The following is an 18,854-nucleotide window of genomic DNA, read 5'->3' on the forward strand; positions in this document are numbered from 1 at the left end:
GTTCACCTAACCCGACAGGACGCTCGGGATACCGATTCCTAAGAGTAGCAATACGCTTAAAACGACTACCTGGCATATACTACACGTGTCTATGAAAACGCACCCCGGAGTCAATGCCAAACCCGAACCCAACAACAAAACAAGACAAAAAAAAACAGAACAAGTTTAGAAACAAATCATGTACGTATCTTATCCCAAAAATAAGATCTGCAGCATATACATACATATACAACAGAAAGCATATACCAAGAACACGCCCCGGGCTCTACAACTATTTACACTACAAAAACCCACTTATTCGCATACAATACTACCAAAATCCGTGTTAAATACGCAAATCAAGCACAAAACCATTGCAAAGGCCATGCAAAATCTACAAACTACAGAGATTAAAGGTCGAATGAACAAGACAGTCATGAAATTCGAACAAGGAATACGAAAGAGCGAAGCAAAACTCTCACAAAATGGTTACGTGCATGACGATAACGAATGGAAAAGAAGTAAAGGAGAGAGGTGAGAAATCAAGATGCTTACAAAGTAGCAGGAGAAGGAAATGCGGCTTCAACAGCGAATGCTCCAAAAATCTCTGTAAAATGCTCTTATCTCTCTATGCAGAAGTGTTTGCGTAAATGAAAAAAGAAAAGGAGAGGGTGGTATTTATAGAAGGAAGAATGATGTAAGCGGTTTTTGGGTTAAAGAAACCGTCGGGGCCACGTGGCACCAATTGATTGGCGACAAATTAATAACCGCAGCAGTTATTACCACCACTGCAATCATGTCACGGCACGTCTTTTTAGGCAAAAAAGGGGGGGGGGGAAACAAAAAACTGTACACTCAAAAGATACGCATAACAGGTGTATATCTCTGACTCCGGTTGGAATCCCAACAGCCACCCGGCATCCCGGGTTTGCAGCGACAGCTTTTCAGAGTCCAGTTAAATCAAATGTCAGGAGTGTACTTGCCCACCAAACCGTGCCCAAAATTTGAACTTAAGTCAAAAGACTAACCAAGTCAACCCCGGAGTCTCATCCCCATGTGACCCCGGGCTTAGGGGGCAATAAATCAAACCCCCAAAATTTTCCAAAGTATTTCAAGGACTCTCACCTTGAACTCAAGTCAAAAGACTAACCAAGTCAACCCCGGAGTCTCATCCCCATGTGACCCCGGGCTTAGGGGGCAATAAATCAAACCCCCAAAATTTTCCAAAGTATTTCAAGGACTCTCACCTTGAACTCAAGTCAAATGACTAACCAAGTCAACCCCGGAGTCTCATCCCCATATGACCCCGGGCTTAAGGGGCAATAAATCAAACCCCCAAAATTTTCCAAAGTATTTCAAGGAATCCCACCTTAAAGCTCAAGTCCAATGACTAACCAAGTCAACCCCGGAATCTCAGCCCAATTTGACCCCGGGGTTTGGGGGCAGCAAATCAAACAACCCCCAAGATTTTACAAATGCGCCGCGGCACAAGGGCAATTACTCTACTCCCCCATCCGGGTAAACCCGCATAAGGGAGTGGGGGGCAAATGATAGCCCATAATAAGTCAGGCCCAATTGAAGAGGCCCAGGGCCCAAACATAAGACCCCAGGACACGTGGCGGCATCACCACCGTCCAGGTTCCCGAGATCCAAAATGTTTCTACGGTCCAGATCTGATAGTACTCTGACGGATTCAGCGTTGACCTTGGGGAGCCCAGGACACGTGGCAACATCACCACCTTCCAGGCACCCGGAATCCAGGACGTTCTTACGGTACAGATCTGATAGTACTCTGACGCATCCCAGACGTCTAGATGCCCTACAGTCCAAAAGGCCAACCTACGGTCCAGATGAAAAGGGACAAACCCCTAAACCCTAGGAGGAGGCCTATAAAAGGTAGAACAGAAGGAAGGTTACAGGTAACCAGCAAGGACATACTCTCTCTCTCCCTCTCTCACATATATTTACATGCACATACGTACTCCTCACAAATATATCTGCATAATCCCAACTTTGCCCTTCTTCTCCTCAAAACCCTTTCTCATCCTCACGCCGGAGGTGCCGCGGGGACCCCACCCCCCTCCGGTTCTGTTTTGTAGGTTCCACCCTACAGTTACACCGCACACGGCCGTCATCACAGCCTAGAAAGAGTTTGAGTTCGGAAACTGCAAGGAGAAGGTCCCGGGGTGATCTGGGATTATCAAAAGAAATAGGCTCTGAGTGAGGAGAATTAAAATGAAAAGCTAATTGTTAGAAATTGTCACAAGAAAATAACCCAAAATCCACCAAACATGATCAATCATTAATTTTTCCAAACACTCAGACCAAACACATGAAACTGGTCTTTCCCCATTTAAGCTGATTTAATGAGGCCCCAAGGCCCAAACAGCCGCTTAGTCACTCGGATCCTTATCAATCAAAGTTATTTTGCCATTTTATATCACATTGTCCTGGAAAAACTAATGCAATTAAATTTTGATCAATGATCTTTCAATATTGTCCTGGATCAACTCCATATCACCATTACCTAGTTGCGCTAATGGTTTGGCATAACTCATTTTCACATGCTACATTCAGACCTTGTGGTCTTCTCAGTTTCTCAAACAATGGTAAATCCTGTTACTACTTACTACTATTTTTCCTTGTTCAGTTTAATGTGTTTATGAATCAAGAATTTATTGTAGTTTCTAGTGCTGATCAGCATGCTGGTTTGAATGTGTATTATTTATCTTCTCTTGTTAGTTATGAAGTCTCGAAAAATTTAGGGTCTCAACAGTGGGAAAAGTTTTATTTTGTTAACTAGGTGTCGGAGCCAGCTTACGCAAAAGTTGCACATTCCCTAATGGTTGCTTTAGCATTTAGATATTGTTACATACTAGTAAAATCTACGCCGCAAATATAAAATCTAATAGGAAGTATGTTACTCTTCAATTGGACTAGTTATTTACTCCCAACAGTCTAAATTTCTTGTACAACTTGAATCAAATGCTGTAGATATATATCTCAACAAAGACAACTGATTGTGCAATAGTGCATGCACAAGTAAATAGACTTACAACTGGAAATTATTTGTTATAATTTTTGCTAAAATAAAACATGTTTAGACATATATTGAGAAATGGATCAAAATATCACGATTCAAGCAAAAAATGTCTAAAATATCACTTTTCAGAATAAAGGACCAAAATGTCACTTGATAACGGGTTTTCGTGTACCGTTTTGTAAATAGTACAAAAACGTCACACGAAGTAACGTTTTGAGGTTAAAAATATATTTTGTTGTTGCTTTTCTACCAAAACGTCACTTTATCTTCCGTTTTGCATATATAAAAAAAATAAAAATAACAAAACGCTACTTTATCTACCGTTTTGCATAGATAAAAAAAAATCAAAGTGTCAAAACGGAACACGTTATACCGTTTTGGATCTGTTGCATAAACGTTACATGATGTACCGTTTTGAAGTGACATTTAGGATTATTTTTTTCAAAAGTGATATTAAAAAAAAAGGTGATATTTTAGAACATTTTTAACCTAAAGTGATATTTAGGGCCACCACTCAGGTATATCTAGGCATCTAACTGATGGATGAAGTTCTGGAATTGGAAAAAATCCAAACTTCTGGAGATTCCCTTTTATATCTAGGCTAGATCATATGCCTCACACTTTCCTTTACTTGGCCTTTGCATAAAATATAAGAGCAGATAAAAATGTATAGATACTCTAGGTACTGGATGAAGTTGTGCGGAATGTATTGGGCTGGTGAACTATGCCTTGATATTCATTATCCTTTGTAAAACCTCAGAGAAACCATGGAAATGGAAATGGAGGAATTTCAACTTCTGTAGTTCCCTCTAGTAGTTGAATCACAAGCCCCATACTAGGCCTACTCTTCTCATTATCTTGAATACAAGCTACTTTGCAAGCTCTTGCCACTTCATTTGAATCTGCTTTACCTTTTGATTTTTGATCTAAGAACTGAATCAATACTTCTTCCCCTTTGCTTGTTTTGTCTGCAACAAGAGCCGGAAAATATTCACCATCATCTAGCAACTCCATAGCTAAGAACATCTGCCTTTGCGGTGTTGGCCTCGCCTGAAATCCATTCCGGTGCAAGATATCCTCTTGTTCCTCTTATTGTTGTCAACACTCGGCTACATTCTCGGCCAGGCCAAAATCAGCAACTTTGGGATTAAACTCATCATCCAACAAAATGTTATCAGGGTTTATATCACAATGTATGATACAATCCCTGCATTTCTCATGGAGATGCTTCAATCCTCTAGCAGTTCTAATCAATATATTGTACCTTGCTTTCCAATCTAGAAAAACGTTAAAATTTTTGTGAAACAGGTGATGTTCAAGGGAACCATTCCTCATGTATTCGAATACCAAAAGTCTTTTTTCATTTTCTATGCAGAATCCTTGAAGGCGGACAAGGTTGACATGTTGTATTTTCTATGCAGAATCCTTGAAGTGATTGTTCTGGCTCTGGAGTCTGGTAACGTCCCTTTGAAAACCGAGCCACACCCGCCTTCACCCAGTTTTTCTGAGAAGTCCTTGGTTGATTTTCTAATGTCTTTGTACTTGAACAACATCAGATCCCCTGCCGCCCCTTTATATTTTTCCACTATCTGTTTTATCAGCTGCAGGAAAATCAATGTTATCATGCCAAGTAAAGTAAAAAAACCCACAAAGGCTCCCACAACAATCCAGACACTAATCTTGCTGGCTTTTCCAGATTTTGTAATCTGAACACCAAAAATTCAATTTCTATTGTCGTTCTGGGAAATTTTCCTTCCATGCAAACTGTCTAAACTGCCCCGTTACGTCGATCATAAACCGCGTGAGAGTTTTGGGAATTTCAGTGTCATAAGTTAAGTTGCTCTCATTCACATTCGAAATGTATTTAAAATTTGAGATATAAGGGTTACGCTCAATTTCTGTAACAAGCACACAATGACTTCCCGTCCATGCACCAGTTGATAGGTACTGTTTAGTCCTACTGTAAACCAAAATGATACTTGTACCATTTGTTTCCACCTCAAGTGAGAAAAGACCAGGGGGCAGGATTCTCTAGATTTTGTCATGAAGTTAAATAAATCTTTTCGTTTTTCATTTTTGTTATATCCTATTTGACCACCTGGAAGCCAAGTGTCTGTTGGGTAATCAAAACTTTGCCATATAATATTAGCGGAATCTTGATTATCTCGTGTCACAAAATTTCCATTATCAAGGAGGATGGCTAAAGTTGAATTATTATTTCTTGCAGTGGAATTCGAGGACCAAATTTGTATTTTGGACTCGTTCCGTAGAGCGAGATTTCCATTTGGTAAGAGCCTTGCTCCCGAGTTTTAAAAAAGAAGGAAAACAAGTGAAAGGTAAGTAAAGTGGTTTCACTTCCGCAATCGTGCTCCCGAGTTTTTAAAAGGAGCGAAAACAAGTGTTAATGAATGCAAATTTGACAATCTTTCACTCCAAAACTTTTACTCCAAAAATGGGATGAAAGTACTTCACCTACTAATCACTTCCTTCCTTCCCGTTAAAAAACTCGGGAGCAAGCCCTTAATTCTGAACTGTAAGAATCGGTGACAGGGTGATTTCTGTTTGCTACCCAGATAATAGTTTTATCTACAAAATTTTTATACCATATGCCTATGTAATAGTTTTTGGACTTACCTGGTGTGAAGAAACCCAATTCAAATGTCCCATTTTCGTAGGATATTGTTTGGTTTCCGGAAAGAGTCTGATCGACAGAAATGACATGTGATCCTTCACAAATACGAGTTTCATAGAAAAGAGCACAAAGATATAATGCAAGAAGGTATGGGATTGTTTTACATATGACAGGAGATAGTAGAATACTAATAATATAGTAATATAAGATTTGGAAATGTAATAATGGTGGTTGTTCCCCGATCATCGTTGGATGGGATACAGCTATCGTAATGCTTCATTACGGTAGCACTCATATGCCTTCATTGCGGTTGGGGTATCCCAATTCCCCAATTCCCCGTTTATATATATATATATATATATTAAAATTTACAGCTGATTAAATGATTGCTCCTGTTACTTTCTTAATTTCTTCGTATCAAGAAGGCAATCTCCACAAACAACATTATACTTTAGTTTTTTATTCTTAGTGTGCAGGACAGTGTTTTTCTAGTGTTTGTATTTATTGTAAATTGTAATCTAGAGCTTGCTGATTTTTTGTAATGCAAGTGCTATAAATGTGATCACTATCTTTAATTTGTTTTTTTCACCATCTGCATTAACAGATGTTCTAAAGAGGATTGCTTTATCCTGTCCTGGCTGTGGTTGTTTTGCATAAAACGCATGGACAATTGAATGAAGTTGTGTCAAATGTGTAGTGCTGTTAAACTATAGGTTGGTATTATTATTTTCTAAGATCTTGAAGAAACCGGGGAAGTGGAGGGATCTCAACTTCTCGAATTCTGCTGAAAATCCGAATGACAAGCCCCGCACCTGGTCTTTGCTAAAGTAGAATTTCAAATGCAATATATATCTCTAACTATCAGATGAAGTTGTTTCGGATGTGAGGTCTTGGTAAACTATGGAGTGATCTGTAAAATCCTTTGTGAAACCTTGGAGAAACCGAGGAAATGGAGGAATTTCAACTTCAGAAATTCCCTCTAGAAACTGAATCACAATCCCCATACTTGGCCTATTCTTCTCATCATCTTGAATGCACCAGCAAGCCACTCTGCAGGCTCTAAACACTTCACTTGGATCTGCTTGACCTTGCAATTTTTCATCTAAGAATTGCATTACTCCTTCTTCTCCTTTGCTTATTTTTTTTGCAACTAGAGCTGGGAAATAGTCACCATCATCTAACAAATCCATATTTCTCCTCCCTGATATGATCTCAAACAACAGTTTTCCATAGCTAAAAACATCTGCCTTTACAGTGATGGCCCCACCTGAAATCCATTCTGGTGCAAGATATCCTCTTGTTCCTCTTATTGTTGTCAGCACTCGGCTAAACTCTCGGCCAAGAAGCTTGGCCAGGCCAAAATCAGCAACTTTGGCATTGAACTCATCATCCAACAAAATGTTATCAGGCTTAATATCACAATGTATGATACAGTCCCTGCATTTTTCGTGGAGATAATTCAAGCCTCTAGCAGTTCCGATCATAATGTTGTACCTGGCTTTCCAATCTAGAAACACATCGGAATTTTTGGGTGAACCATTCTTCATGTAATCAAACACTAGAAGTCTTCTTTCACCTTCTATGCAAAATCCTTGAAGGCGAACAAGGTTAATATGTTGAATTTGTCCAATTGTGCTAACTTCTGCACGGAACTGCTTCTCTCCTTGCTTCAAATCCTTCAGCTTTTTAACTGCTATCGCTCTGGAGTTCGGTAAAGTCCCTCTAAAAACTGATCCGAACCCACCTTCACCCAGCTTTTCTGAGAAGGCTTTGGTAGATTTTCTGATGTCTTTGTACTTGAATACCATTAAATCCCCAGCTGCCCTATTATATTTTCCCACATTTCGTTTCCTCAGCTGTAATTTAGCCACTGTTACCATGCCAAGCAAAGTAAAGAATCCGCCAACACTTCCTACTACAATCCAAACATTAATCTTGCTGGCTTTTCTGGATTTTGTAATCCGAACATGGAAAACTCTACCTCTGTTGTCATCAGAAACCAGTTGTTGGAGATTATACACTTCTCCGATCCAAACCACACATTTATCACCATCAAACACATAACCAGTGCATGAACAATTTCTTAAGCAAGTAGACTTGCATTCTTTGTCGTTCCCAACATCCAATGACAGTGAATCCCCTGTATCTTGAAATGAAATTCGCATCGCTTTTATGGATAAAAACGTGTCTTCTTCTCCTCCAACACCACATCTTAAAGGAGGATTCCTAATGCACCCATCAGTATAATCTCCCAACTCCCAATTCTTTGACACCCTCGGTTCATACCCTTGCAAACAGTTACAAAAAGGCGTTTTCAATTGATTGCATGTCCCAAAAGCACCACAAACGTTTGGAACTTCACATTGTTCTGGACGCATCCAATTTGCAATCCATCGACGTTCCGGGAAATTTTCTCTCCAAGCGAACTGTCTATACTCTCCTGTCTTGTCGATCATAAACCGTGTGAGGGTTTTCGAATTATCAGTGTTATAAGTGAACTTGCTCTCGTTCACATTTGAAATATATCTAAAATTTGAGATGGTTACGCTCAGTTTCCGGGACAAACACAAAATTTCTTCTTGTCCATGTGTTGTAAATCTCACTAACAAATATAGTAACATAGAAGTAAGTGTATAAAGAATTTAGCAAGTTTAGGCCAAGACCACAGTTAACAAAACAAAACATGCAGGTAAACAAAATCAGTAACTGAAATAATGAAGAGAGAAAGAAAGATGTACCCGAAACCATAGCTTTTAACAGTGACTGAAATAAAGGTTCACAGATACAAAATGCCAAGAAAAATGATCACAGCTGAGTCACCAGGCCTTGCTCGAACTCCTGGCTGCTCTTGAAGAGAATATTGCCCCTACCTGCTGCGTTTGGGATACGCACAATATCTCCACCAGGATAAAACAGCTCGGAGTTTATGTTAACAGCAGCAACAAAAGCTCCACTTCGACCAGCACCTCAGTCGCCGGAAAATATCAGCACTTCAGGACTTGTGGGAGAGAAATGCAGAGAGGTTGAAGAGAAGAGAAGAGAATGTAGTGTATATCATACATTCACTTTAACCTCTATTTATAGGAGAGGAAAAAATGAAACTGTCCACACACTTAATGTCTGAATTAAATTGCTTCATTAATGAAAAAATCAAAACTGATCAGATTTTGAATTTATTAATGAAAAAATCAAAACTGGTCAGCTTTTGAATTTAAATTATTTGTAACAGCTTAAGTTCTGATTCTGATATCAGAATTTGTTAAGTTCTGATTTCATTCATCAGTTCTGATATCAGAACTTGTTAAGTTCTGATTTTATTCATCAGTTCTTAAGTTCTGATTCTGATATCAGAACTTGTTACAGATCAGATTATTTCAGTACCCTGCCCAATAATCCAGTCACCGATAAATAAATTCGAATTAAAATAATTATCAAATAAATAAAATCCTCGCCCAGGTCGCCTCGCGTACGCGAGACGCCGAGACATTCTCCCAAATCGCCCTTCGACCCGACCCGGTGCGGTGCGGTGCGGGGCGCGCGTGTGTGTGTGTGTGCGCGTGAAGCACACAACAACACAATGGACCATCACACACCTTAGTAGTTGTATACTACTCATGTGGGTAATACCATATAAAGCACACACCCTCCTTTATTTATTTCAATGTGGGACAAACATTCTCAAATTTTTCCAAGCTTTTCCAAGCTATTTTCAACTCTCATTTCATATTGATTTCATTAAGAAAATTCTTAAAACCATACATGAAAATTTAAGTTCAAATATCATTGAACAATTTCCAATCATTAGATTTTAGGATTAACTTCAAGAACATAATTAAATTAAGCTCTAAAATCCTAATTTTCTAACAATCCCCCACAAATCCATACAGAAATGCGATCAATTTCCCATCATGACTTGTTTTTCAGAGTCGGTACCCTTCCGGGTTTGAACCCTCCTAATTCCTCTACTTCAATGGCTATCGGACTCAGATGGAATGTTTCACCTTGAATCTTAATCCGTTTAGTATAACCATATTCCATAGACGACGACAAGTCAAAGGTTATGGTGCCAATCTACGGCTTTGAGACATTAATGGTAATGTCTCGATCCTGTTCGTCGAATGCTTCAAGGATTAACCCTATCCTCTAATTGCGACCACACAATTACATTCGCTTAGCTGGGCATCTCCAGAGATATACTGCCTCTATCTCGTCAAATGACTTGATCCCATTCAGAGTTTTACCACTCTTGCTTTTCTGGCAGTGTCAGTACCTTCTAGGTTTACAGGGGATAGACTCAGATACTATAATATCATCTATGTAGCAAAGGTACTACCAACTCATCCTTACAGCTTGTTATTACCCATTGAATACACTTCGAGGGATCTCCTCTCATGTGTATTGGGTTCCCACTGTTGATGAATTATGATGGGTTGACAGTCCCATCCCCAACCTTGACTTAAGGACCACTGCAGGTTCCAGTCCTTTAGTAAGAGGATCAGCTATATTATTCTGAGTTCCTATGAACTCTATAGCTATGATCCTATCAGTCACTAAACCCCTTATAGACTTGAGTCTAACTTGGATGTGTCTCTTAGTTTTAGCATTATGCTTTTTACTGCTAATCTTGTCGATAGTTGTTCGACTATCACAGTGAATAGCAATAGCAGGAAGCGGTCTGCTTACTACAGGTATTGTAGACATAAGTCCGTGTAACCATTCAGCCTCCGTCCCTGTGGCATCAAGTGCACACAACTCAGCCTCAAAAGTAGACCGAGTAACAATAGTCTGTCTGCTTGACTTTCAGGATATTGCTCCACCAGCCAAGGTGAACACGTATCCAGTCACTCCATTGGAACCAGACTTTTTAGCTATCTAACTTGCATCACTGTACCCTTCAAGCACACCAGGAAATCTCCTGTAGTGTAAACTAAGGTACATTGTGCCTTTTAGATATCTAAGTACTCTATCAAGAGCATCCCAATGAGTTCTGTTTGGACAGCTTGTATATCTAGCCAATTTAGACACAGAATATGAAATATCTGGTCTAGTACAGTTAGCAAGATACTGCAAGCTCCCAATAATCTGAGAATACCTTAACTGAGACACAGGCACTCCTGAAGTATTCTTGACAAGGGAAACTTTCGAATCATAAGGTGTACTAGCGATTCTACACTGTGAATAACCATATTTCTCAAGTATAGATTTCTCTATATAATGAGATTGAGTCAAGGTTATTCCTTCAGTGGACTGAATCAGTTTGATTCCAAGAATCACACTTGCCTCACCCATATCCTTCATTTCAAAATGCCTTTTCAAGAATTCTTTAGTCTCGTTAATAATCTCAATATTGGTTCCAAACAGTAAAATGTCATCCACATATAGGCACAAAATAACACACTCATTACCTTTAACTTTAGTGTAGACACACTTATCACTTTCATTAATCTTATAACTGAAAGGCAATATAGTTTCATCAAACTTTTTATGCCAATCTCTGGGAGCTTGTTTCAAGCCATAGATGGACTTGATCAACTTACATACTTTCCTTTCATTGCCTGATGCAACAAATCCATCAGGCTGATCCATATAAATCTCTTCTTCAAGTTCACCATGAAGAAAAGCCGTCTTTACATCCATCTGATGGATGATAAGACCATGGACTGAAGCCAATGCTATAAGCATTCGGATTGTTACCATTCTTGCAACCGGAGAGTATGTATCAAAATAATCAATTCCTTCCTTTTGCTTAAAACCCTTAGCTACCAATCTAGCTTTGTACTTATCTATTGAGCCGTCAGGGTTCAACTTCCTTTTAAAGACCCATTTGCACCCAATAGTAGAACACCCAGGAGGGAGATCAACCAACTCCCATGTTCCATTAGAAACAATAGAGTCAATTTCACTCTTGACAGCGCCCTTCCAGTGCCTTGACTCAGAAGAATCCATAGCTTGCCGGAAAGTTAAAGGTTCGTCCTCGATATTGTAAGTGATAAAATCACCTCCAAAATCCTTGACTACCTTTGCACGCTTACTTCTCCTTGGTTCCTCTAGTTCCTTAGGAATAGAGCTACTACTAGGTTCCGCCCCCACATTTGTCATCTTTTCCACATGATCAGGAATAGAACTTGATGTGTGAGAAGGATCTTCCTCAGAAGTCGTTTCAGGTATTCCAGTCTTCATAGGGTAGACATCCTCAAAGAATGTCGCATCTCGAAATTCAACTATCGTGTTTGCCACTATACCATCTATGTCAGATTTTAACACTAAAAATCTCATAGCTGTAGTGGTTTCAAGATAGCCCAGAAAGATACAGTCAACAGTTTTTGGACCTAGTTTCTTTCTCTTGTGTTCAGGAACAAGCACCTTAGCAAGGCACCCCCACACACGAAGATACTTAAGACTAGTCATCCTGCCTTTCCATAACTCCAAGGGTGTTTTATCCATGTGTTTCAGAGGGACTCTATTCAAAATATGGCAAGCCGTATTTAGAGCCTCTCCCCACATGTATTTAGGCAACCCAGAGTTAATAAGCATACTATTAATCATATCTTTAAATGTTCTGTTCTTTCGCTCAGCAACCCCATTAGACTAAGGTGTGTATGGTGGAGTAACTTCATGAACTATACCATTGTTTGCACAAAATTCATTAAAAGCATTACTCGTATACTCACCACCTCTATCAGATCTCAATCTTTTAAGTAGCTTACTAGTTTGTTTTTCTACTTCAGTTTTATATATAATGAATTTACTAAGTGCTTCATCCTTATGTCTAAGTAAATAAACATAACAGTATCTACTACTAGCATCTATAAAAGTAATGAAGTATCTAAACTGGTCCTTGGTCAACACACCACCAAATTCACAAATATCAGTGTGTACTAAATCTAACAAGTCTGAATCCCTAACAACGTTATGAAAAGGTTTCCTTATCTGTTTAGCAGACACACATACTTGACATTTAGAATTCTTTTCTATGGTATATTTTGGAATCAACTCTAAGTTCATCATGTTCTTAAGAGCACCAAAGTTTAAATGACCTAGTTACACTTAAACGAAATTTCAAAACCACTAGAAACTAAACAGCTTCCACTTATTATATTTCTACGCATGTTGGGAACATGATGCACTCTCGTCAGAGATAGAATACGTCCTGAAGGGAACTTCAGATCCACGTTTCCAACTCCATGTACTTGAGCAACACTAGCATTCCCCATCTTCACAGTCAGGCTATGACTCGGTCAACGTCGGTTTCAGAAGCCGTAGCCTCACCAACAACCATGTTCACTACAGGCCCACTTGCGGTTCCAAGCACAACATTTGCTTGCGCTACCTCGGTTTTCTTCGCTTTCTTCGTAGGGCAGTCCTTACTCCAGTGCCCAACCTGCCCACAAGACCAGCATGATTTGTTTGCCTTGGGTTTCTTGGCCTTGTCCTTGTCACTCTTAGTTTATTACTATTAGCTTTCTTAGCAAAAGCCTTCCTCTTTTGTCCTACAGTTGCTATGTTTACCTTTGAGGTACCGTGTTCAGTTGGCATCATATGTCCCTGTTTGGACTTGTGTTGTTCTTGCACCGAGATGTCCAGCATAAGGTTGGTCCAGGTGATCTCTCCTTTCTGTCTTTTCAGGGAGAGAGAGAACTCTTCCCAAGACTTCGGGAGTTTTTCAATCACACTCATCACCTTAAACTTCTCCGGGAGATTCATTCCAGACTCCTTCAAAGCATGCACTATCATCTCGAACTCATGCACCTGCTCAGTCATGGACTTATTGTCCACCAGCTTGAACTCGAGGAACCTTGCCACAGAATACTTTTCTAGACCTTGTGAGTCAGTATTATGTGTCTGGTCCAGCTTCTCCCATAAGAGTTTTGCAGAGTAGACATCAGAAGAATAGACATCAAACAAAGTGTTTGTTAGTGCCGCCAGAATGGCCGCCCTAGCCACTCCATCCTTCTCAGCCCACTTCGCAAAAGCCTTAACTGTGTCAGCCTTCTCTTGATCCACTACTGGTTTCTCATATTCCACAACCGGCCACAGACCCTTTATAGTCAACCACAACTTCATCCTTTTCTGCCAGCGAGAAAAGCCAATGCCACCGTTGAATTTCTCCGGTAAACCGGTTAGTTCAACAGCCTGTGGGAAACTATAGGTGGTCCAATCAATGGCCCCAGCAGTTGCACCCGAACTGCTACCACCACCAACGATAACCTCACTTTCGTTAACCATTATGCTAAATTCTATATAACCAATATTCTCTTCAAGAATGTTGTAAATCTCACTAACAAATATAGCAACATAGAAGCAAGTGTATAAAGAATTTAGCAAGTTTAGGCCAAGACCACAGTTAACAAAACAAAGCATGCAGGTAAACAAAATCAGTAACTGAAATAACGAAGAGAGAAAGAAAGATGTACCCGAAACCATAGCTTTTAACAGTGACTGAAATAAAGGTTCACAGATACAAAATGCCAAGAAAAATGATCACAGCTGAGTCACCAGGCCTTGCTCGAAGTCCTGGCTGCTCTTGAAGAGAATATTGCCCCTACCTGCTGCGTTTGGGATGCGCACAATATCTCCACCAGGATAAAACAGCTCGGAGTTTATGTTAACAGCAGCAACAAAAGCTCCACTTCGACCAGCACCTCAGTCGCCGGAAAATATCAGCACTTCAGGACTTGTGGGAGAGAAATGCAGAGAGGTTGAAGAGAAGAGAAGAGAATGTAGTGTATATCATACATTCACTTTAACCTCTATTTATAGGAGAGGAAAAAATGAAACTGTGCACACACTTAATGTCTGAATTAAACTGCTTCATTAATGAAAAAATCAAAACTGATCAGATTTTGAATTCATTAATGAAAAAATCAAAACTGATCAGCTTTTGAATTTAAATTATTTGTAACAGCTTTTCACATTAACACCCACATTATTATCAGAACTTAAGTTAATCGACCCGACCCGACCCGGTCCGGTCCGGTGCGTGGTGGGGCGCGCGTGTGTGTGTGCGCGTGAAGCACACAACAACACAATGGACCATCACACACCTTAGTAGTTGTATACTACTCATGTGGGTAATACCATATAAAGCACACACCCTCCTTTATTTATTTCAGTGTGGGACAAACATTCTCAAATTTTTCCAAGCTTTTCCAAGCTACTTTCAACTCTCATTTCATATGGATTTCATTAAGAAAATTTTTAAAACCATACATGAAAATTTAAGTTCAAATATCATTGAACAATTTCCAATCATTAGATTTTAGGATTAACTTCAAGAACATAATTAAATTAAGCTCTAAAATCCTAATTTTCTAACACCATGCACCGGTGGAGAAGTACTGTTTAGTCATATTGTATAGCAAAATGGCACTTGGTCCATTTGTTTCCACCTCAAGTGAGAAAAGACCAGGGGCAGGATTTTCTTCATTTCGCCACGAAGTTAGATAAATCTTTTCGTTTTTTATTTTGTTATATCCAATCTTACCACCTGGAAGCCAAGTGTCTGTTGGGTAATCAAAACTTTGCCATATGATATTAGAGGAATCTTGATTATCTCTAGTCACAAAATTTCCGTTATCAAGAAGGATGGCTATAGACGAATTTTCCTTTTTAGCGGTTGAGTTTGAGGACCAAATTTGAATTTTTGACTCATTTAGTAGAGCAAGATTTCCATTTGGGAAGAGTTTTAGTTCTGAATCAAAAGGACTGGAAATGGGGTGGTTTCTATTTGCTACCCAGACAACTGTTTTGTTAGCAAAATCTTTATACCATATGCCAATGTAGTAGTTTCGGGACTTACCTGGTGTGAAGAAGCCTAGTTCAAATGTCCCGTCTTTAGAGAATATTGTATCGTTGCCAGAGAGAGTCTGACCGATGGCGATGACATTGGTTCCTTCATTTAGGCGGGTTCCAAAGAAAAGAACAAAAGTGAGCGAAACAAGAAGATATAAGCATGCTTCCTTGGTTTTCAAGTAGTACATCTTAAAGGAAAGCAAACAAACACCAAGAATGTTTAAGTTTAAGAATGTCTTACAACAAATGACAAGAGAATACTGCTAGAGATATGGTATGAAGAGCTGAAGGCATTTAACCATCTATTTATGAATCTTGGCGTCAACCAACAACTCTGGGAGTCAACCAACAACTCTTGGAGTCAAGCCAACTCTTAATCTCAATCAAGCATGTTCTAAGGTTGAAACTTATGTAGATGTCTTTTCCCAGGACTAATATGCCTCACAGTTGAGGTAATTATGTTGGTAAGCCTCAAGACTTGGTATACTTCAACTGAGTGGCATATTAGTCTAAGGAAAGGGTCCAAGATATGTACATTCACTTTGTTATATTGGCAAACCTTTCATTCATCTTCTTCATTTTCCACTTAAGATTCCCTGTATAACCTGAACCAAATCCATGATTTTTTCACTCTTGGTACTTTCATAGTCTAATATTATCTACAAACGTCTATTATTTTTTGGTCTTTTTCTATTATTATACATTCTACATTTATTAGTTGAACTGTCTGAACGATATAATAACTTATAAATAAATAAAAAGAAATTTTATTCACAAGTCATATAATACGATTTTGTGTTTATCTTACAATGAAATATAATTACTAATGGTAAATTCAGCTTTAGATAACTATTAAAGATAAGTACACCATCTTAGGAGTTGTCCCACATCGTTTCTGGGTGAGGCAGTTTGCTAGAATATAAGCAACCAGACAACTCCAATTAGTATGAGGCCTTTTGGGAGTGACCCAAAAATAAACCCGTGCGGGCTCGGCCCAAAGCGGACAATATCATACTAATGTGGAGTTAAGCCTGCTCAGCAAGCCCAACAAGTGGTATCAGAGCTTCAGGTTGAGACGGTCCATAACAATCTCACGTGGACTTCAGAATGGACATAGGAAGAGGCAGGTGGATCTTCCAATTTGGGCCTAGGGGGAGTAGATAGCCAGATGGACTTTCGGTATGGGTCGAGGGGGAGTCTGATCACACTGAATGAGGCAGAATTGACAGGTGTCGGGCCCGATGTGTGAGGGGGAGATTGTTAGGAGTTGTCCCACATCGTTTGTGGGAGGGGCAGTTTGCTAGAATATAAGCAGCCAGACAACTCCAATTAGTATGAGGTCTTTTGGGAGTGACCCAAAAACAAACCCGTACGGACTCGGCCCAAAGCGGACAATATCATACTAATGTGGAGTTAGGCCTGCTCAGCAAGCCCAACACACCAATGGGGGCAAAGTGTTACCAGTATTAGCATTTTGTCATCAACACTCTTGTTGTGTTTAGCAGATATGGCCAGTCCTTTGAAAGTAGGAAACAATTAATTAATAATAATCTTTATTAATAAGCGAAACCCTTTTAAATGGTACTGTTAATTTTGGTTTCACAAATTTTTGGTACCACCAACTTTTAGTTTCACTTATTCATTCATGTATATATAATATTTCTACTTTTATATGTTTTTTAATTCTACTAAACTTTTGATTACACCATCTATTCCTTTATACTTCCATATGTGTTATACTTCTACATGTATTATAATTCTATAAAATTTGGTTTTATTTTTGTTATCTTATACTTCTACTGTCGTATGATTCTATTAAGTTTAAATTTATTTTTGTTTCCTTATGCTTCTACCTATTACGTTTAGTTTTATTTTTATTTCACCATTTTGGAAGCTTTGTGTTCTTTATTCCCTTATGTACTGCTAATTCAATATACTAGTTGGTAACCCGTGTGAAGCACGAACCCGAAATTAAAAATAATAGTATCACATTATTATTTGCATAAAACTGAAACTCATAATCCGTGCAAAATACAGATCTAAATATAATATATAAAATATTGTTAAAATATGTAGTTAAAAATCGAAGTTAAGTGTAACTCTAAAATTTCACAATATAGTTCTAGTTATGCATGCACCTAATTATTTACTTATATAAATCTGACATGTTAACTTACTATACGATTATTTTAAAAGTAAACCGATACTTGGATGTTCAGCAACAAATAAAAATTTAAGGAAAATACAGAGAGTAAAAGTTAATTTTTGTCAATTGAGATTTTATTACATAAAATTTTAAAATAGTTGTATAATTTTCTAGTGAGTACCGAGATTTGGGACAAATTATACATGGTTTCGCTTATTAATAAAGAGTATATATTATACGTGTTTGGTTTCATCGAATTTTGATTTACCCTTATTGAATTTCATTATAACTCTAAATGTATAATTTTTATTATTTTTTTACTTCTATATGACTTATAATATTCTATGTATTTTTTAACCCATTTTTTAATTGCAATTCTTATATTAATTTTAACTCAATAATCCTATTTCCCATATGACTCAATAGTATATTTTTATGAAATAATAAATTTTTTGAAATCGTATAATAATTATCATCTTTTTATTATAATCATAACACGAATATCGTACGCAATAGTTTGGGTTGGATTTTCTGAGTAAAAATTAGTAATTTTGAGGGTGAATGACAAATTTAGTCTATTTTTACATAAAATTGACAAAAATAACTCATCTCTCAAAAGTTGGTCAACTTTTGCCGATGAGATACCCAACTGTCAGCGGAGTATCCACTTTATACAAGATACCCAAATGACAGTGGAGTATCCCATATATGAAATACCCAACTACCAGTGGAGTATCTTATACAAATTGGGATACCCAACTGACAGTGAAGTATTCAATCGGCCAAAATTGACCATTTTTTTCAGAATGACTATTTTTGTTAATTTTTTTCAAAAATCTGCTATTTTTATCATTTTTTCTAATTTTGACATGACACTTTTATTAATATGATTTTTAAAAACTATTTAAATAAATTAACTAGGCCGTGATCAACTAGTATATTCTAATATAGATTTCTAGTATGTCCTCCTACAATCTGCAATACACAACTTCATTGAACAGAACATGGTTCTTATATGATAAATTCATTACACTCTAAATTTGATCTAATCATACTTTTCCCTCCACAAGTAAGCTAGAAAGAAAACCCATGAAAGCGCTTAAGATACCTAAACATTATAACTACAAGGATAATGTGTTCTATTATATAATCTAGCTTGGTTCGGAGAGCACTTCTTCTTGGTACAATAATCAAGCTAAATTTGTGGCTTCAGGTGGTGTCAAGCCACTCAGATTTAGGAACACCAGAAGTCAAGCGCTGCT

The 18,854-nt window shown here is 38.2% G+C and overlaps 2 protein-coding genes and 1 pseudogene across 2 annotated transcripts; all 3 read right to left on the reverse strand.

The window, feature by feature from the left end:
• Nucleotides 1-3,651: 3,651 nt before the first annotated feature.
• On the reverse strand, nt 3,652-4,859 carry LOC141710555 (G-type lectin S-receptor-like serine/threonine-protein kinase At2g19130; annotated as a pseudogene).
• A 1,329-nt stretch (nt 4,860-6,188) lies between these two features.
• On the reverse strand, nt 6,189-8,188 carry LOC141710556 (G-type lectin S-receptor-like serine/threonine-protein kinase At2g19130). The gene has a single exon (XM_074513119.1). It carries the CDS (start codon nt 8,108-8,110, stop codon nt 6,509-6,511), a length of 1,602 nt encoding a protein of 533 aa, XP_074369220.1. The 5' UTR covers nt 8,111-8,188; the 3' UTR covers nt 6,189-6,508.
• A 6,777-nt stretch (nt 8,189-14,965) lies between these two features.
• LOC141713814 (G-type lectin S-receptor-like serine/threonine-protein kinase At4g27290) lies at nt 14,966-15,634 on the reverse strand. The gene has a single exon (XM_074517386.1). The coding sequence runs from the start codon at nt 15,632-15,634 to the stop codon at nt 14,966-14,968; it is 669 nt and encodes a 222-aa protein (XP_074373487.1).
• Nucleotides 15,635-18,854: the final 3,220 nt, after the last annotated feature.

This window comes from Apium graveolens, chromosome 3 (assembly GCF_009905375.1).
Source record: "Apium graveolens cultivar Ventura chromosome 3, ASM990537v1, whole genome shotgun sequence".
NCBI lineage: Eukaryota > Viridiplantae > Streptophyta > Magnoliopsida > Apiales > Apiaceae > Apium > Apium graveolens.